At 42.9% G+C, this 14,143-nt stretch overlaps 1 protein-coding gene across 1 annotated transcript in view; it reads left to right on the plus strand.

The window, feature by feature from the left end:
- The window catches only part of LOC136102613 (deubiquitinase DESI2-like), a 62,321-nt gene extending 51,387 nt beyond the window's left edge, over positions 1-10,934 (plus strand). Inside the window, exon 5 of the mRNA XM_065839825.2 lies at positions 7,805-10,934. Coding sequence (XP_065695897.1) covers positions 7,805-8,047 — 243 coding nt within the window. The 3' untranslated portion in view covers positions 8,048-10,934. The remainder of the gene's footprint in view (positions 1-7,804) is intronic.
- The last annotated feature ends 3,209 nt before the right edge of the window (positions 10,935-14,143 follow it).

The raw sequence follows: 14,143 nt of genomic DNA on the forward strand, positions 1-14,143 counted from the left end.
CAAAGCTGATGGCATATGTTGTAACAATCTGACATCAGAAGCTTGTTTTCCTTAGAGGAATTCAACTTTCAGTAAATTCTCTGTCAAAGACAGGTTTGCTGAATCAGAGACCAAATGAGGGCAGTTTTTTAATCATCAGTAAATAATTCAAGCCTAAAGCTTGGGGTCCATCCCCAGGCACATATGAGTTCTCATCCTAATGTTATTAAAAACTAGGAAGCTCTCCTTAGTCTGAAAGCTATCAGAGAGATAGGAGTAAACACCAGAGAAGGGAGCTTCAGGTGCCCTGTGAGTCACAGTCAAGCAGAATCTTTTATAAACAAGTCTTCAGCAGATCCTAAGTAGACAAGTAATACCTGTGTTTTTCTTAGTCAACAATTGCTTTTCTGTTGTAGGGGAGGAGAGAGGTGTTTTGTTGCATAAAAGCCTACGTGGGATTCTGCTAATGGCAGGGGACACAATGCTCCCAACAAACAGAGAGAAAGAAATGAACAAACAAACAAAAAAACAACCACAGGGCATGAAAGAACATTAGGAAAGCTTTATTTCCGGGCTCCTGAGCCAGTCCTGCTGAAGCTGATGGAAAGACTTGCTTCATTGCAACAGCCTTTGAATGTTGTTAGCTCTATGGGGAACAGACTGTGTTTGTTTTCTGTTTTTTAACTGCCACATACGTTTGGAAGAAGCTTATTAATAAAGACGTCCTGCACCCATAAATTATCCTCATGGTTTCAGATAGATGTCGTTTTTTCTCTCATTATTTCCGCCTGCAAGTATGCACAAATTTGACTGCAGGCGGTTAAAAGAAGCTGCTATATTGCATTCTAGAAGTGGCTTCTCTGCAGTGGTAAAATGGGATTTCTAGGTGTGGTTTGTGTATTAGTTGAAATTGATGACATCTTTGGGAAGTCCTTAGAATGAAGGCTGTTATAAAAAGATAAACTTATTTTTCCATCATTAACCTTTCTAGCCTTGCCTATCCTGAATGAATTCTTATGCACCTTTTACTTCTTAGTCCATCCTGTTTACCCCATCTATTTACATGTGCAGGGGAACAGTATGAAGCAGCAAGTAATTTGAAACAGAAATCAACCCCCCCTAAATGGGAAGTTCTTAGCACGTAATTTCCATTTTTTGGAAAAGGGCTGATTTTGCCACATGTACTTCTGCATTTATTTCAGGTTTTGCTTTAATGTGATCTATCTAGCCAAAAAGATTAAATGCAAAGATATTTTAGGAGTAATTTTGAAGAAAAAAAAATCTTAAGCTTGCTGGGGCTGGTATAAATATGAGTGTTTTGTACCATTTATTTTATTTGCTTGTTGCATTTGTCCTTATCTAAATAAGCATAATACCTTGGAGCTAAGTTAGTTCATTTTATCTGGGGCATTCATCTTATGTCATCAAGGAGCCTTTGACTCTTTCTGTGTGCAACTGCCTGAGAACAGATGCCTCTTTTCCACAAATGAAGATGGCAAGGAAAATCCCTGATCTTTTCACTGCTGCCTGTTGATAAATGAAAAGTGTCAGGAGTGTAAATGAACTGTCTAAGTGTGTTGATAGGCTTTTGAGACTGGAACCTTTTGCTTAGGAGTTCTGCCAATGCTGCCAGACAGAAGGTCTTTCCCTATTCTGATGGGTCCCTGTATTCTCTCTTCTCATTGTATCTCCATCCACAGTAACCTGCTGCTCACTAATTTTAGAAAACAAGGCTTGATGCTGAAACATAGGAGGCAGACACTTCTGTTTTACATGGGAGAAATGGCTGCCGTCCTGGGGAGGACCCACAGTAGTGGCAGTGCCCTGCCTGCTGTAGAACAAAAAGGGATTGCATGGGAGAATGGGGGCATTTTAGACAGTCACTTGAATTCATTTAAAAGGTTTTTCACTTCCTGCCTTTGACTCAGGCTACTACCTCCCAGAATGCAGCCGCATTACAGAGCTCATTCAGCCTCATGTACAGATTTTCAGCTGTACTCTTTCCTCTGCAAGATGCCAGCCATGCCTGGCTTTGCTGAATGTGTGCTGCATGCAGTTTCAGGGTCCAGTGCCACCTCATCTGTTCTGTTGATACCCACAGGCTAGTTAGATTCCCTAGAGTAGAAATTGCAGTTTTTACACAATAACTGTACAATACATTTCTTTCAAGAAATTGATCCTAGTGTGCCAGCTCTGCCAAGGTGAGACTGTGTTTTCAGGCATGTTGTGAAGGTGGTATGCCCATTTTCTTTCAGGAATGTTATTTTCAGTGTATACACCATGTGCAACAGCCGTTTAGGAGTGCAGAGCTAGAGGTATGCTCCTCACTGACATGAGGAGACTCCCTTAGCTCTGCCAGCATGGGGCAGTTATACTACCAGTTCAGTTTTTGCCAGGTAGTTAAAAAGATGTCTCTGTGCATTGGGTTAATGGTTTATTCCAGATATGTCCAAGTACTAATTTTATTGAATTGCCATGCTTCTCTTTCTACATACATTTTTGGCTGCCCTAGCAGAGCCTACACTCTTTGCCTGGCCAGATGTGTTGGTTTGTATCTAGTGACCTTATTTTGAAATTCTGATAAGCATTATCTATGCTATACTGTCTAGCCCTTGTTGGAGCCAACTCATGTGAACACTGGAAAGATTCCCCTTAGGCACCAAAGGCTTTGCTTTTAAGGTTCTATGTCATGTGTGTTAGACTCCTCAGGCACCAATTAAAGCCCTTTGCATTTTCTAAGACACAGCAAGGGAAATACTGTATAGTAGCTCAACTGGATGCCCCATGTGGACGACACCTCATTTTTAGCAAGGCTGCTAAATGGAAGTGGCAGTGGGTTCAGCAGATGTTCAGTGCTGAACTCTTAGAGTCTCAGTTTGAAGACAAGAATTGAAGTAATTAGCATGTATTGTTTGAGGAATGTAATGTTGCCTCTGCTCATCTTGATTTTCATGGATCAGAGCACTACATAGTGCCTTTGGGAAGGCTCACTTAAAAAAAATTCTCAAGTGCCTTCAGTTATAGTTCTGTGCATGTTTTGAATTGCCCCAACTGCATCATCCAGCACAATGCAGAACTTACTGTATTTGAGAGCTTTCTCTTAGGATCTACAAATAATCAGGCTCATCTTGAAAGGGGCTCAGCCTGTTAGACTATCGTCTCAGATAATGTCTAGCCTATGCCTATAGACCCAAAGCCCTGACAAAATGCAGCACATTATAGCATTGTCCTCCAGAAGGCAGGAGACTGATTCTTCTATTGCTGGATGACATTTAAGCCCATGTTTCCCAGCTGCTAGGGAAGCTCCCTAGGAAATTCCCCTGCCCACAGTAAAACTTCACAGGGAAGCGTTAAGGCCTTGCTAGGCAGTGATTCCTAAGTCTTGTGGCACTTAGGGCAGGGAGGAGTGATGGGGTGCAGTCCTTACTCCCAGGGCAGTTTGTACATTTTAACCAGTGACTGTTCAGTACAAATGACACTGCTTAAGATGCTCAGAGGATCTTTTTGTATCCCAAATTACTTGTTTCTTGATGAGTTGAAATCCTGGTGTGGATTTGACAGCTGCCTAGAAATAGCACCTGAACTGTCATGTCCCATTTCTCCCGCACGTTTGGCTCCAGCCACAGATGTCTGAACTGCTGTTTCCACTTGACTCTGCAGATGTCAGCTGGGTCATGTACAGTTCTTACACAGAGTCCCCAGAAGAAGCTGCAGCTATGGGAGACTTGGCTCTCTATCAGGAGGTGCCACTCAGTGGAAGCTGCAAGTACATGCAGCCTTTGGTGAAGTTTCTGCCTGAAACAAGGACTGATCTTTTGGTGGGCAACAAGAAGCTGCACTCACTGTCCCAAATGCTGGATTTTGGTCTGTGACAGGGACTTGCTCTCTCTGTGGGTCGAGAATAACTCACACCTTCAGCGACCTGGCAGTGAGAAAATGATGAGGAAGTGCTCTGCTCAGCAAAGGTAGCTGGACACTGTTCATGGGAGGTTTGCAAAGCTTAGTGAAACCCTACACGGGCTGAGGTGTTCCAGGCACTGCTGCCACTAGTTCAGCCTTTCATGTACTCTGCAGGGTTACCCATCCCAAACACTTTTCTGCCTCACATGAGCTATAACTAGTCCCTGAGCTTATATCTCACATAGGCTTAGCCCTTCTGTGACTGTTTCTTTTAAAGTTCCTTCTTCAGTCTGCTACATATCAAAAGGCTCAGCTACTTTCTTGTCCAGTGCCAAGCTCAGGCTCCACTACAAGTGTGCTAAGTTTCCTGAAGGGATGGTAGCAGGACAATTTGGTATGATGGTCATGTTAGCAATCAAGACACATAACCACAGGAGTAGTTATATGCGGTGCTTTATTTCAGCGCTGGGAAACCAGGGGTTCGCACCCAAAGCTGGCTTCGCTAGTCAGTTTAAGTTACACAGTACTTATACAGTCCATTCACATACATATTCATATATTCATTAAGATACGTAACAGTTACTCAACATTGATTACAACATTGATTGCAACATCTTGGAACTACTTTGATCATGCGCAGTGTCCTCTGGTGGTCTTTTAGGGGGTCTTCGGGATGAAGTAAGTAGTCTTCATCGCTTCTGTCCTTTTCACCTTTGGGTACTGCACATGTGTACTACTTCTGTAGTTAGATAACTGCTGACTTGCTCAACCTCCGGAGATACTGTATATACTTCTTCTCATTCTATGCATATTCGGGCTAAGATAAAAGCTAGGTTGATAAGAGTATACTCGAATTCCTTGTTAGGTAAAACATGATATGCTTGAACATCCTTTCAGGGACAGTTTACAAAACTGATTCATCCTTTCAGGAACATTTTGTAAAACTGATTCTGTTACTAACAGTCAGGATCAGCAATTTCCTACCCATAACAGTTTATTATCTAAAAAAAGAGTTCTGCTGGTGGAAAAAAATGATAACAGGGTTCTGTGAGTTTATTGTTTCAGCGTGTAGTTTTGAGTTGAGAATTGCTCTGAAGAGCTGCAATAAGTAGATTTTTCTGTGGATTCATGTGCAATTGGAAAATGCCTACTTCACCTTGCTTGCACTGTTTTTTTTTTAAAATCAGTTGGCTTAATCCCCTTGAAGTCAGGTTGATTTGATGTTTCTCCATTAGCTAAGTGCTGCTGAATGCTCCAGCACAATATGCTTTATGGTAAGGAGTGAAAAACATAGGAGCAGGCTTTAGTGCCAGTGGCATTCCCTGCCGGTGCTCTTTTTCTTTTGTTGAGGATTATGTTTTGCTGTGGAATAGTAGCAAGGCTTCACTGACAAGAGGCGAGGACAAGCATGACTGAGGAAAGGGAAACCACATTGACTTCATTATCCTTAAGCTCCACAAACTGTCCTTTGCTGACTGATGGCCTGATGCCCACACATCTCTGTTCTTTTTCTGGCTCTCCCTTGCCTCACTGATTCATTCAGTGTGAAGAAGCTCCCATAAGCACAAGGCAAACATCTAAGCATTGCTTCCACATTAGGAAATGCTATTTCAGTTGCTACGGGATCTGCTTAGAAAAGAAAGCCAACTCTTAAACACAATATTTTCATTTCAGGCCTCTTACCTTGTGCTGTTCTGTTGTTTCATCTAATTTTCATGCCCTGGTTTTGTTTTCCTATTAATATCGGGGTGGGGGGGGAAGTGGGGGGTGGTGAGTCTTTGTTAAGACTTACGACTGCTTGAGAACTAAACTTACATGCACAGATACATTACAAGGAGCCTAAACTGAGTCACTTTCCACACTGGCAATATGTTGCCTAACTTCTTGGAGAGGAAGAAAAACACTATGAAATCTAGAGGGAATTGTGCTGCTTTTTTGGCTTTGGCTCAAGTTCAGTGTTCAAGTAGAACATATTGAAAACAATTTAGAAAATTCAGTAGAATTCTTGTGAAAATGATCAGAAATGTCTGGAGAAAAGCAACTGGATCAGCAAATTTTCTATGAATGAGTCTTAAAAGCAGGTGGAGAGGTCATCTCCTTACAGGCTCAGGCAACATCTCTAACAATGAAAATGAGGGACTTGGATGAAGATAAATAATTGTTAATAAAGTACATGTCCTCACGTTAAAATTTTTAATAATACAGATTTACATACGTTTATCTGAGGTTAAGTAACACTGTTACGTAGCAGTTACCAGCACTGGTAAGAACAGAAATCAAAGTCCTTGGGGTGTATTAGATAAAGAACAGTCTATGTTTGCAAGTAATTTTAGCAGTGAAATGGCTCTGCTCATTCTCTGATACCTAATGATAATGTCTTCAATTTCACACATTGATTTTTAAACAATGCATGCCTAAATAAAGTGAGTTCTGTGGTCAAATTAACATGGTCACAGGTTTGTTGCCTTCTCCATAACTCATTGGAAATTCCATGCTGTTGGAGCAAGCTAATTCTCTTATCCTCAACACCACTGTTGGAATGGGCTTAGATTGTTCTGCTCAGACTATATGCATGAAGGACCAGCAGGTAACAACTATTATATAGTGCCACACAGCCCATGCTCTAGCAACTGCTTCTGTGATGATCCCTGAAAATATCTTGAAACCTCTAAGCACTGCATTTCCATTGTCAGGAACAGATGTCTCTCCAAATAATCCCCTGAGTGGGTTACAGACAATTTTTGTAGTAAATAGTATTAAATTAAGTGTAGTTTTAAAAAGGAAGAAGGTGGGAGGAAGAACAGAAGAACTTAGTATCGGCAGAAGGTGCAGTATGGACAGCTCTAGAACCAATAACCCATGTAAATTGTGGGACAAGGTCTGTGGGATGGAGTTTCCATGGGATGCAGTGCTGGGAGGTAAGGAAAATTCAGTATTATGACTACTGTAGCTGCCACAAACTTCAGGCATACTGGTATAGGGCCACATTGGCAGTGTATTTACTAAAGACGGGCTCTTGAGGCACCCCGGCTGATCAGTTCCACGTGTTGCTTCTGTGTCTGGCATGGGAAATAGTAAAATGTAAAGGGAAACTTTAATTATGTGGTCTAAGCCAAATACAGCTAGTAAATCTGACACCTGTATGGTATGCATGGTCAAATGCCACAGAAGAAAAGGTCTGCTGTCTGTAGCAAGTTGTTTCATTGTCCCGAATATTATATGACCTTGGAAAACAGTATCTATGCTAGCAGAGTGTAACCCAAATCAGTGCCTATTGATGAAACACAGGCCTAGTGAGAAGCTAGTATTTTTGTTTGTTACATTCTTTCCCATGTTTAGGAAATACCATATTAGGATAAATTAAAGGGTGATGTGCTAGAATAGGAAAAAGACCTTCAGATACTGTAACTTGACTGACTGAGTGTGTCAGCTGGCAGAAGAAAAGTGAGTAGCAAGAATAGCTTATTAGGCATCTCCATCCACCTACTCAGGCTCATCTTCTGGGCTCCTCAAGGTCTGGCCAGCAACAGCCTAAATAATATTCCAAATTTTTGCGCTACTTGGAAAATGATTGTAATTATCTTGGTTAGGAAGTACCAGCAGACCTGTCCTCTTACCTGTGGACTGCCTAGAGAACAGAGTGGCTGAAGATATTGAGGGCCATGAACTATTTTTTCCCTGGTTTCCACTAAGATGCTGACAAGGGCTATGGCTGGCAGGGCCCTCTGTGCAGGTCCAGCAGTTGTGTAATCATTTGCATTTATAGCTGTTTCTGACTGCAGAAGATGCTCTCTACATTTCAAACAGCTCTCTTCTGAGCAACAGGGACTTCACCCTGCTGAGGTGGTGGTGCAGATGGGGACGACATTGCCACTACACACGTTTTGGTACTATTAACCATGCTCCTTTTTGGTTTGCTCCACAGATACTATGCGGGAAAGAGATCCCCCGCTGGGTGAACCGCCTGGCCTACTTCAGCTCCTGCATCCCCTTCCTCCAGAGCTGCCTCCCCAAGGAGTGGCTGACCCCAGCAGCCCTGCAGAGCCACATCAGCCTTGGCCTCCACAAGGAGGAGCAGGGGGACACAACAGATGAGGAGTCCCCCTCCACCTCCGCAGCCCCCTCAGCCTCAGGCACCTCACGAACCTGTAGACATACTCGGGTCTAAGCTGTGCCCAGTATGCCCTCAAATAGTATGCCCTCTCTCTCTTGTACTATTTCTTTCTCAAACCCTTTTGCACAGCTTGGTTTCTCTCTTCTTCAATGGACAACACGAGAAGGAACACTGTTTCAACTAAGGAGGTGTACTTCAGTCCCTTTTCTAAGGACTGCCACTACAGTTGCTTCAGCAAAATGACTGTGAACCCCAATGCTGAACTGGGGAGTGTGGTGACTAAACTGGATTCTCCTCCCAGGTCCCTCATGCTCCCTGATCCACGGAGAACTGCTGGCTCTCTCGGGCATGAGAACATGCATATGGGCCGGGAGGCACCATGCTGTGATGCTCCTTCTCTGGAACTATTTTATTTTTTTAACTCTTCCCCCACTCATCTGAGCCCAGCAGCTTCCTCTCTATTTTGGCTGGGTTTGCTGTTCCCCTATGGCAAATCTCCTGCCCACAGCCAGTGAAGGAAGTGGAGCCAGAACTCAACCTTCTCATCTCTTAGACCAGCAACAAGCTCCTCTCAGCCCCATCCCTTTTGTAATTACCAGGTTTATAACTCATGTGAAAGACAAATGAAAGGTGCTGCTGTTCTACAAACATCAGTTTTCAGTACTCAGATTTAAGAGTTCAAATGACTGTCCTGCTCTTGAAAATAATAACAAAGAACCTAGAAAATGAATGTGTTACCATGGGTTTTCTTTGGGGTCAAAAAGAGGATGGGGCTAGTGCTTAGAGGCAGCTACTAAGCAGGTGCAGAGATGACTGTTGATCATATTGGTACTTTTTGGCACAGACCCCCTCTCAGTTCCCCTAATTCTAGGCAGTGTTCCTGGTTTCTGTTTTATTCGCTGGACTCCCTGAGGAATCTCTCTCCTAGCTGACATTTGCTGGTTGTCTTTGGGGGAATAGCCCTTCTGAGCACAAGGAGGAGAAGAGAGAATCTGTTGGGAAGGGCAGTATTTCCTTCAGCTCTTCCTCCTGCACTCACAGACCTAAAACATGGCTCCTAAGCCACTCTTCCCCAGCCTGTTTTTGAGCCAGCCCAAGAAGGTAAAAAATAAGTGGTGAAGCCAAACAATGTCAACCTATTTACTTCTCCTCCCTTTTTGGAGGTGGAGGGGGAATCTTAGGGCCACATCAGGAAAGCACGGATGACCCTTCCAATGCATGGGCCACCATCGTGCCTTTCATTGTATGCACTATTTCAGTGTCATGAAGAATAGGCACAGCTGGCTCACCGGCCTCTCCAGGCTGGCTCTTAACAAGTCTGGTCCTTGGATGTATTTATGCTCATTCTGACAGCTGACAAGAAAGCAGAGCAGGAGAAAAGGACAAGTACATCAACACTTCCACTCTATTACCTCACTAGGAGTTCTAGTCAGAAGATGTAGGAGAGAATCAAAGGGGAAATCCAGGCTGCCTCTCTCCCTCACAATTCGTCTTGGCTACCCAAAGGAAGAGGAAAAAGGAGCAGACACAGTGTTGAGAAGGGATTGCCATTTTAGAAATGCAGTTCTCAACAGCTACTACTAAGAAAGGGTTTCCCTCCTACACCCAGAAAGAACTACAAGCCCTTAAGATTGGTGGTTGTTTCCTTTTATTGGTTGCAATAGTATGTGAAGTCCAAGCAGCTGTTTCTTTAGCTCAGGTATGCAGCAGTTTGTGCTTTCAGGGCTGAAGATCTTGACTATGATGTAAATCATACCCGCATAGACAGCGCTTAATGGTTTGTTACATATGCATGCTCTTCATGAAGCTGGAGGCTTTGGAGAGATCTATTGGATGGAAATGTAACTCACAGGATGGCCTCACTCCACCACTTCCTGAAGTGATGCATGTTTGGGCAACAAAACATTTACAACATGCCTCTCATTTACATTCTCTGAACAAATTGCTCCAAGTTCTGTACTGAAATAATGTTTCTTATTAACCTTGGCTACTCAGAGCCAATACTGCATTGTGAGCAATGCTACAGCTCCTGGTATCCAGTCCAGCACCAATCTTGATTACTCTGGCTTGTCCAGGGATGTTTAATAAGATTTCTATCCTGTTCTCCATCCTACTGCCCAGAAACCACGTTACACAATGTACTGTTGCACTCTGTATTCCCCTGCAGTCACGATCATTACAGCCTAAACCAGCAGCGCAAGCTCTATTTGTCTGGAGTTCCCAGGGTGCCTGCCAATAGCCAGCAGCACATTATGTGCAGTGAATTTTAAAATCTCTTTTTAGGTCTTTCTCTGGAGGAAGAAGCTTTTCCAGAGCTTTTATGTAGGCCAGGAAAACTGCAGCCAGAAATACCTAATTCCTGAGATGACAAAAGCCAGCTAGCCATCACCCTCGTTGTTCTGCCCTGCACTGCACAGATAAAGCACCATGTATACATCTAGGAGAGAATTAGGGCTCCAGAGGAAAGGTTTTCACATGGAAAACCCTGTCACAATATTTTACAAAGTGAAAAATGCTTAACTGGCTGAATGGTAACCCAGACAAGAAAGCTACATTCAGCATCCTTGGGGATATGAACATGTGCTTGAAGTATTAGGAACAAGACTTAGGGCAAGCTCTCAATGTCAAAAAAGACAGATGTTTGTTTATCTACTTCTATGTTTGTTTATGGCAGTAGGGGTCACATCAAGGAGGCATCAAACCTCTGTTGAAGATCAAAACCAGAATATATTCCAATCTTAAGAAGTGTTTCTCCCCACCCCTCTCCATGCAAGGTGACTGACCAACAATGACAAGAACAAAGGGACACTGTGGAAATAAAATACATAATGACAATAGCTTTATCTCTGTAATTTAACAGCATTTTAGATTATTAAACGTGAAGACATTTTAAAAATCTACTTTGCTGTTCATCTCTGGAACAGCATGTTTGTTTTAAGCATTCTTCTTACCCTTCCAATTATTACAAAATTATTATTACAACTTTTAGTGCCCTTTTAAAAGTCGGAGTGAAAAGGCACCAAATTTGCATATGGGCATCAGCAGCTGTGGGTTATGTCTCTAGCAGAGAGCCAATAGTACTCAGGTGGGACAATAAGACTGAAGGTGAGGTTAGCCTAGTCCTGGAATGTTAGAATTACAAATCAAACTGTTTCCAGGGAAAGTTATGGTGAGAGGAAAGAGGTAAGTAATAACTTCTTATCTCACCACATCTGTGTCTATAATAGCAACTCTCTTAATTTCAGGAGATTATTTTTACTGATTTTTTTTTTGTCAGTTGGCTTCCTCTTCCTGAGTCTGTGATTTGAGGCTTACATCTCTCAAGCTCTTATGAAGCTTTGAAAGGGGGACAGCTGTGCTTTCAGAGGCCTTGGGTGAGCTGGTGGCCCAGCACTGAGCCTGTGCTCTGTGATGAGTTCATCCTGGTCTCAGCATAGCTCAGGGATGGGCACAGACTTGTTCTTTTGTTTTCATTGCTCCCAGCTGAGACTTTGCATTTCTGGAATCCAGACCCATGTTGCTGTTATGTTATGGAGGTTCTCAAGAAGCAGTAATTTCCTGCTGTTATTTTTTTATTCTTCAGTTCTATTTATTTGTCTCTTGGCCTGAGAGGCTCTTGGAACAAGTTAGTGGCCACTGGATTGTGATAATGTTAACTTATCTTCTTATTACATGTGTTTGATTTTTTTCTAATTTTATTTCATATATACAAGGTGGCTTATTGACATGTTCAGAAAACTTAGATGCAATACCACTACCAATTCCTTGATGTGATTAATGGAGAAGACAAAAGGAAGTAATCATCAGTGTTTCCTTTTACAAATTATTTTAAACTATTATTTGATTTGAGGCAGCAGGTGCCTTGTTCTACTTTCCTCCTGCTGTGCTTGCCATCGGGCAATTGTCTGGGTTGTAGAAAGGCTGTGTAGTGACTCAGGAAACATTTAAAAAAGGAACTTTCATTATGCCAACTCCAGTCTACCATTGCCACGAGCTACCTGAGCATGGCAGAGCCTTTGGCTGCAGTAATATGTGAAAACATCACAGTCTGTGCCTGAAGAATACGTGCTCTTACCTCCAACATGTCTGCACTCCACTGTTGTGCATGTGGCTGTAGCTGAAAGGTGTTTGAGTTGATGGCAGGGTACGCTTAATTACTACCAGCAACAAATGACAGTGGCTCTAAATTTCAGAGGAAGACTGTCTGTTAGTGCTGCTGTAGCCAGCTTTGTTCTGAAAAGACTATAAAAGTTTCTGGGAATCCAGTGTGATTGGGGTAAGGGATAACAAGTCAGGAAAACAGACAGTATAATCATGGCAATCACCTTCTTTCCTTAGGGAACCAGGCTACAGAATGAAAGACATGGCTAGTGGCCAGATCTTGATGACTGCTTTGGTCAATGAGCCTTGATGGAAAGTTCAAAATTACAGAAGGTGACCCTCAGTAAAGGTGTGTGCTCACCTACAAAATCTAGCAGGGACTGCATGTGTGGCTTCACAGTGTTGAGCTGGCTTCTCTTGTTAAAAGTAAAGATTCAGCTGGCTATATATGTTCTGGTCAGCCTCTGGGTGAATATTAACACAGCCTTCAGCTCTCACTGGAGATGGCAGAGGCGCCCTCCATGCTTACTGATGCCGAATGGCAATGTTTCCTGCCATTCCAGCCCTGATCTCCTGACCTGTCAAGGTATCCCAGGTGTAGGTTGCAGAAGCAATTTAGCCCCTCTGTGCTGCTCTTCTGAAGTGTCCCTGACCTCTGTTCTGCAGGCTGCCTTTTCTGGTGTGTGTGGGCAGGTGAAATCCCTAGCTCTGTTGAGATTCAGTGAACTAGTCAGTCATTTGAACTAGTCATAATTTGATTCTGATTTTGCAGAGTGGCAGATTTTTGTCTTTGACATCCACTTTACCCAAGCCAAGTCCTTTTACCAAATACCCCACAGAAGCACAAAAGGAAGTTCAGAACACAGAAAAATGTCAAGAATCTGAGTTGAGTCCTCTCACTTCAAAGTCTTTGTAAATGTTCAACAGAAAACAGATAAGTATGCTCATAGGCTAGTAACTCTACATATGTGAAATCTCTTTTGCTGGAAGTTCTTATGAAGTAGGTATATGCAATGCTGAATCTGCTCTAGGCTCCAGACTACAGCACCTAGATCTCCTCAAGCAAGAAAAGGCAATCTTTGCCTTGCTGATGGGTGGAGGAGCATGCTTGTCACTGCTGGGAATACTGTGGAAGCTATCAATGCTCACATGGATTTTCCTTCATTACGCACAGCAAGAGCATTCGTTTCTTTCCAAACCATTCACTGCAGGCTTTTCCTCTGTCTGCTGAAATGGACTTTGTTTGGAGAAACATGTTATTTCTGTTGCCTTTGAGGTTCTTCAAGGGAACTTCTCCTGAGGGTCTTTCTGTGGCAAACCACCTGGCCACATGGAAGCACTAAGCTTCCTCATCAGCCCCAGGGTTATCTTGAGAGTCTTCTCTGTAGTCTCTTGTTTTCTGTGAATTCTTGACTCAGGTGGCCTGAGTGAAGATGAACTCCTCTCCCTGATACACATTCAAAGGGAATTTTATCTTAGTAGGATAATTCAGGGTCAGGCCTGGGTTACTACAGTTTTGTGGATGGTGATTTCACATCGCTATTAGGGATTATGTTGTAGTGACTAACTTTGAATTTTCAGTCCTGGGATACAGGTAAACTGGACTGCAACTCATGGATGGAGTTACATTACAGTATACTCATACAATATTTTGTGATATTACTGAATGGGCATTCACAGGTACCAAACATAATCAACAGTAAGAATAAGAGCATATTGTGCAGCAGCCCTAATCAAAAAATGAGAATGCTACTGTGTGGTAGAAACACCTAACAAAAAAAAAAAAAAAAAGTTTCCAGAAAGAATAATGAGTGGGGAGATTTCATTCTACATGCCATAGGTAGCTGATGAAATAAGCAGGGGCAGAAAGCTCAGAAGGGGCTTTCAGGCAGCCCAGGTTTGGCAGCCATGGAGCCAGACCATTTCAAGCACACACACACTGTTAATGGCACCCCTGGCCACAAATCCTGGCTGCTCGCTTGTGCAGGTGACAGCACAGCTCCAGCCCCATCCTTCCCTTCCCATAGATACGGTGGAAGCTTCGTAAGG

Source organism: Patagioenas fasciata, chromosome 5 (assembly GCF_037038585.1).
Source record: "Patagioenas fasciata isolate bPatFas1 chromosome 5, bPatFas1.hap1, whole genome shotgun sequence".
Classification (NCBI taxonomy): domain Eukaryota; kingdom Metazoa; phylum Chordata; class Aves; order Columbiformes; family Columbidae; genus Patagioenas; species Patagioenas fasciata.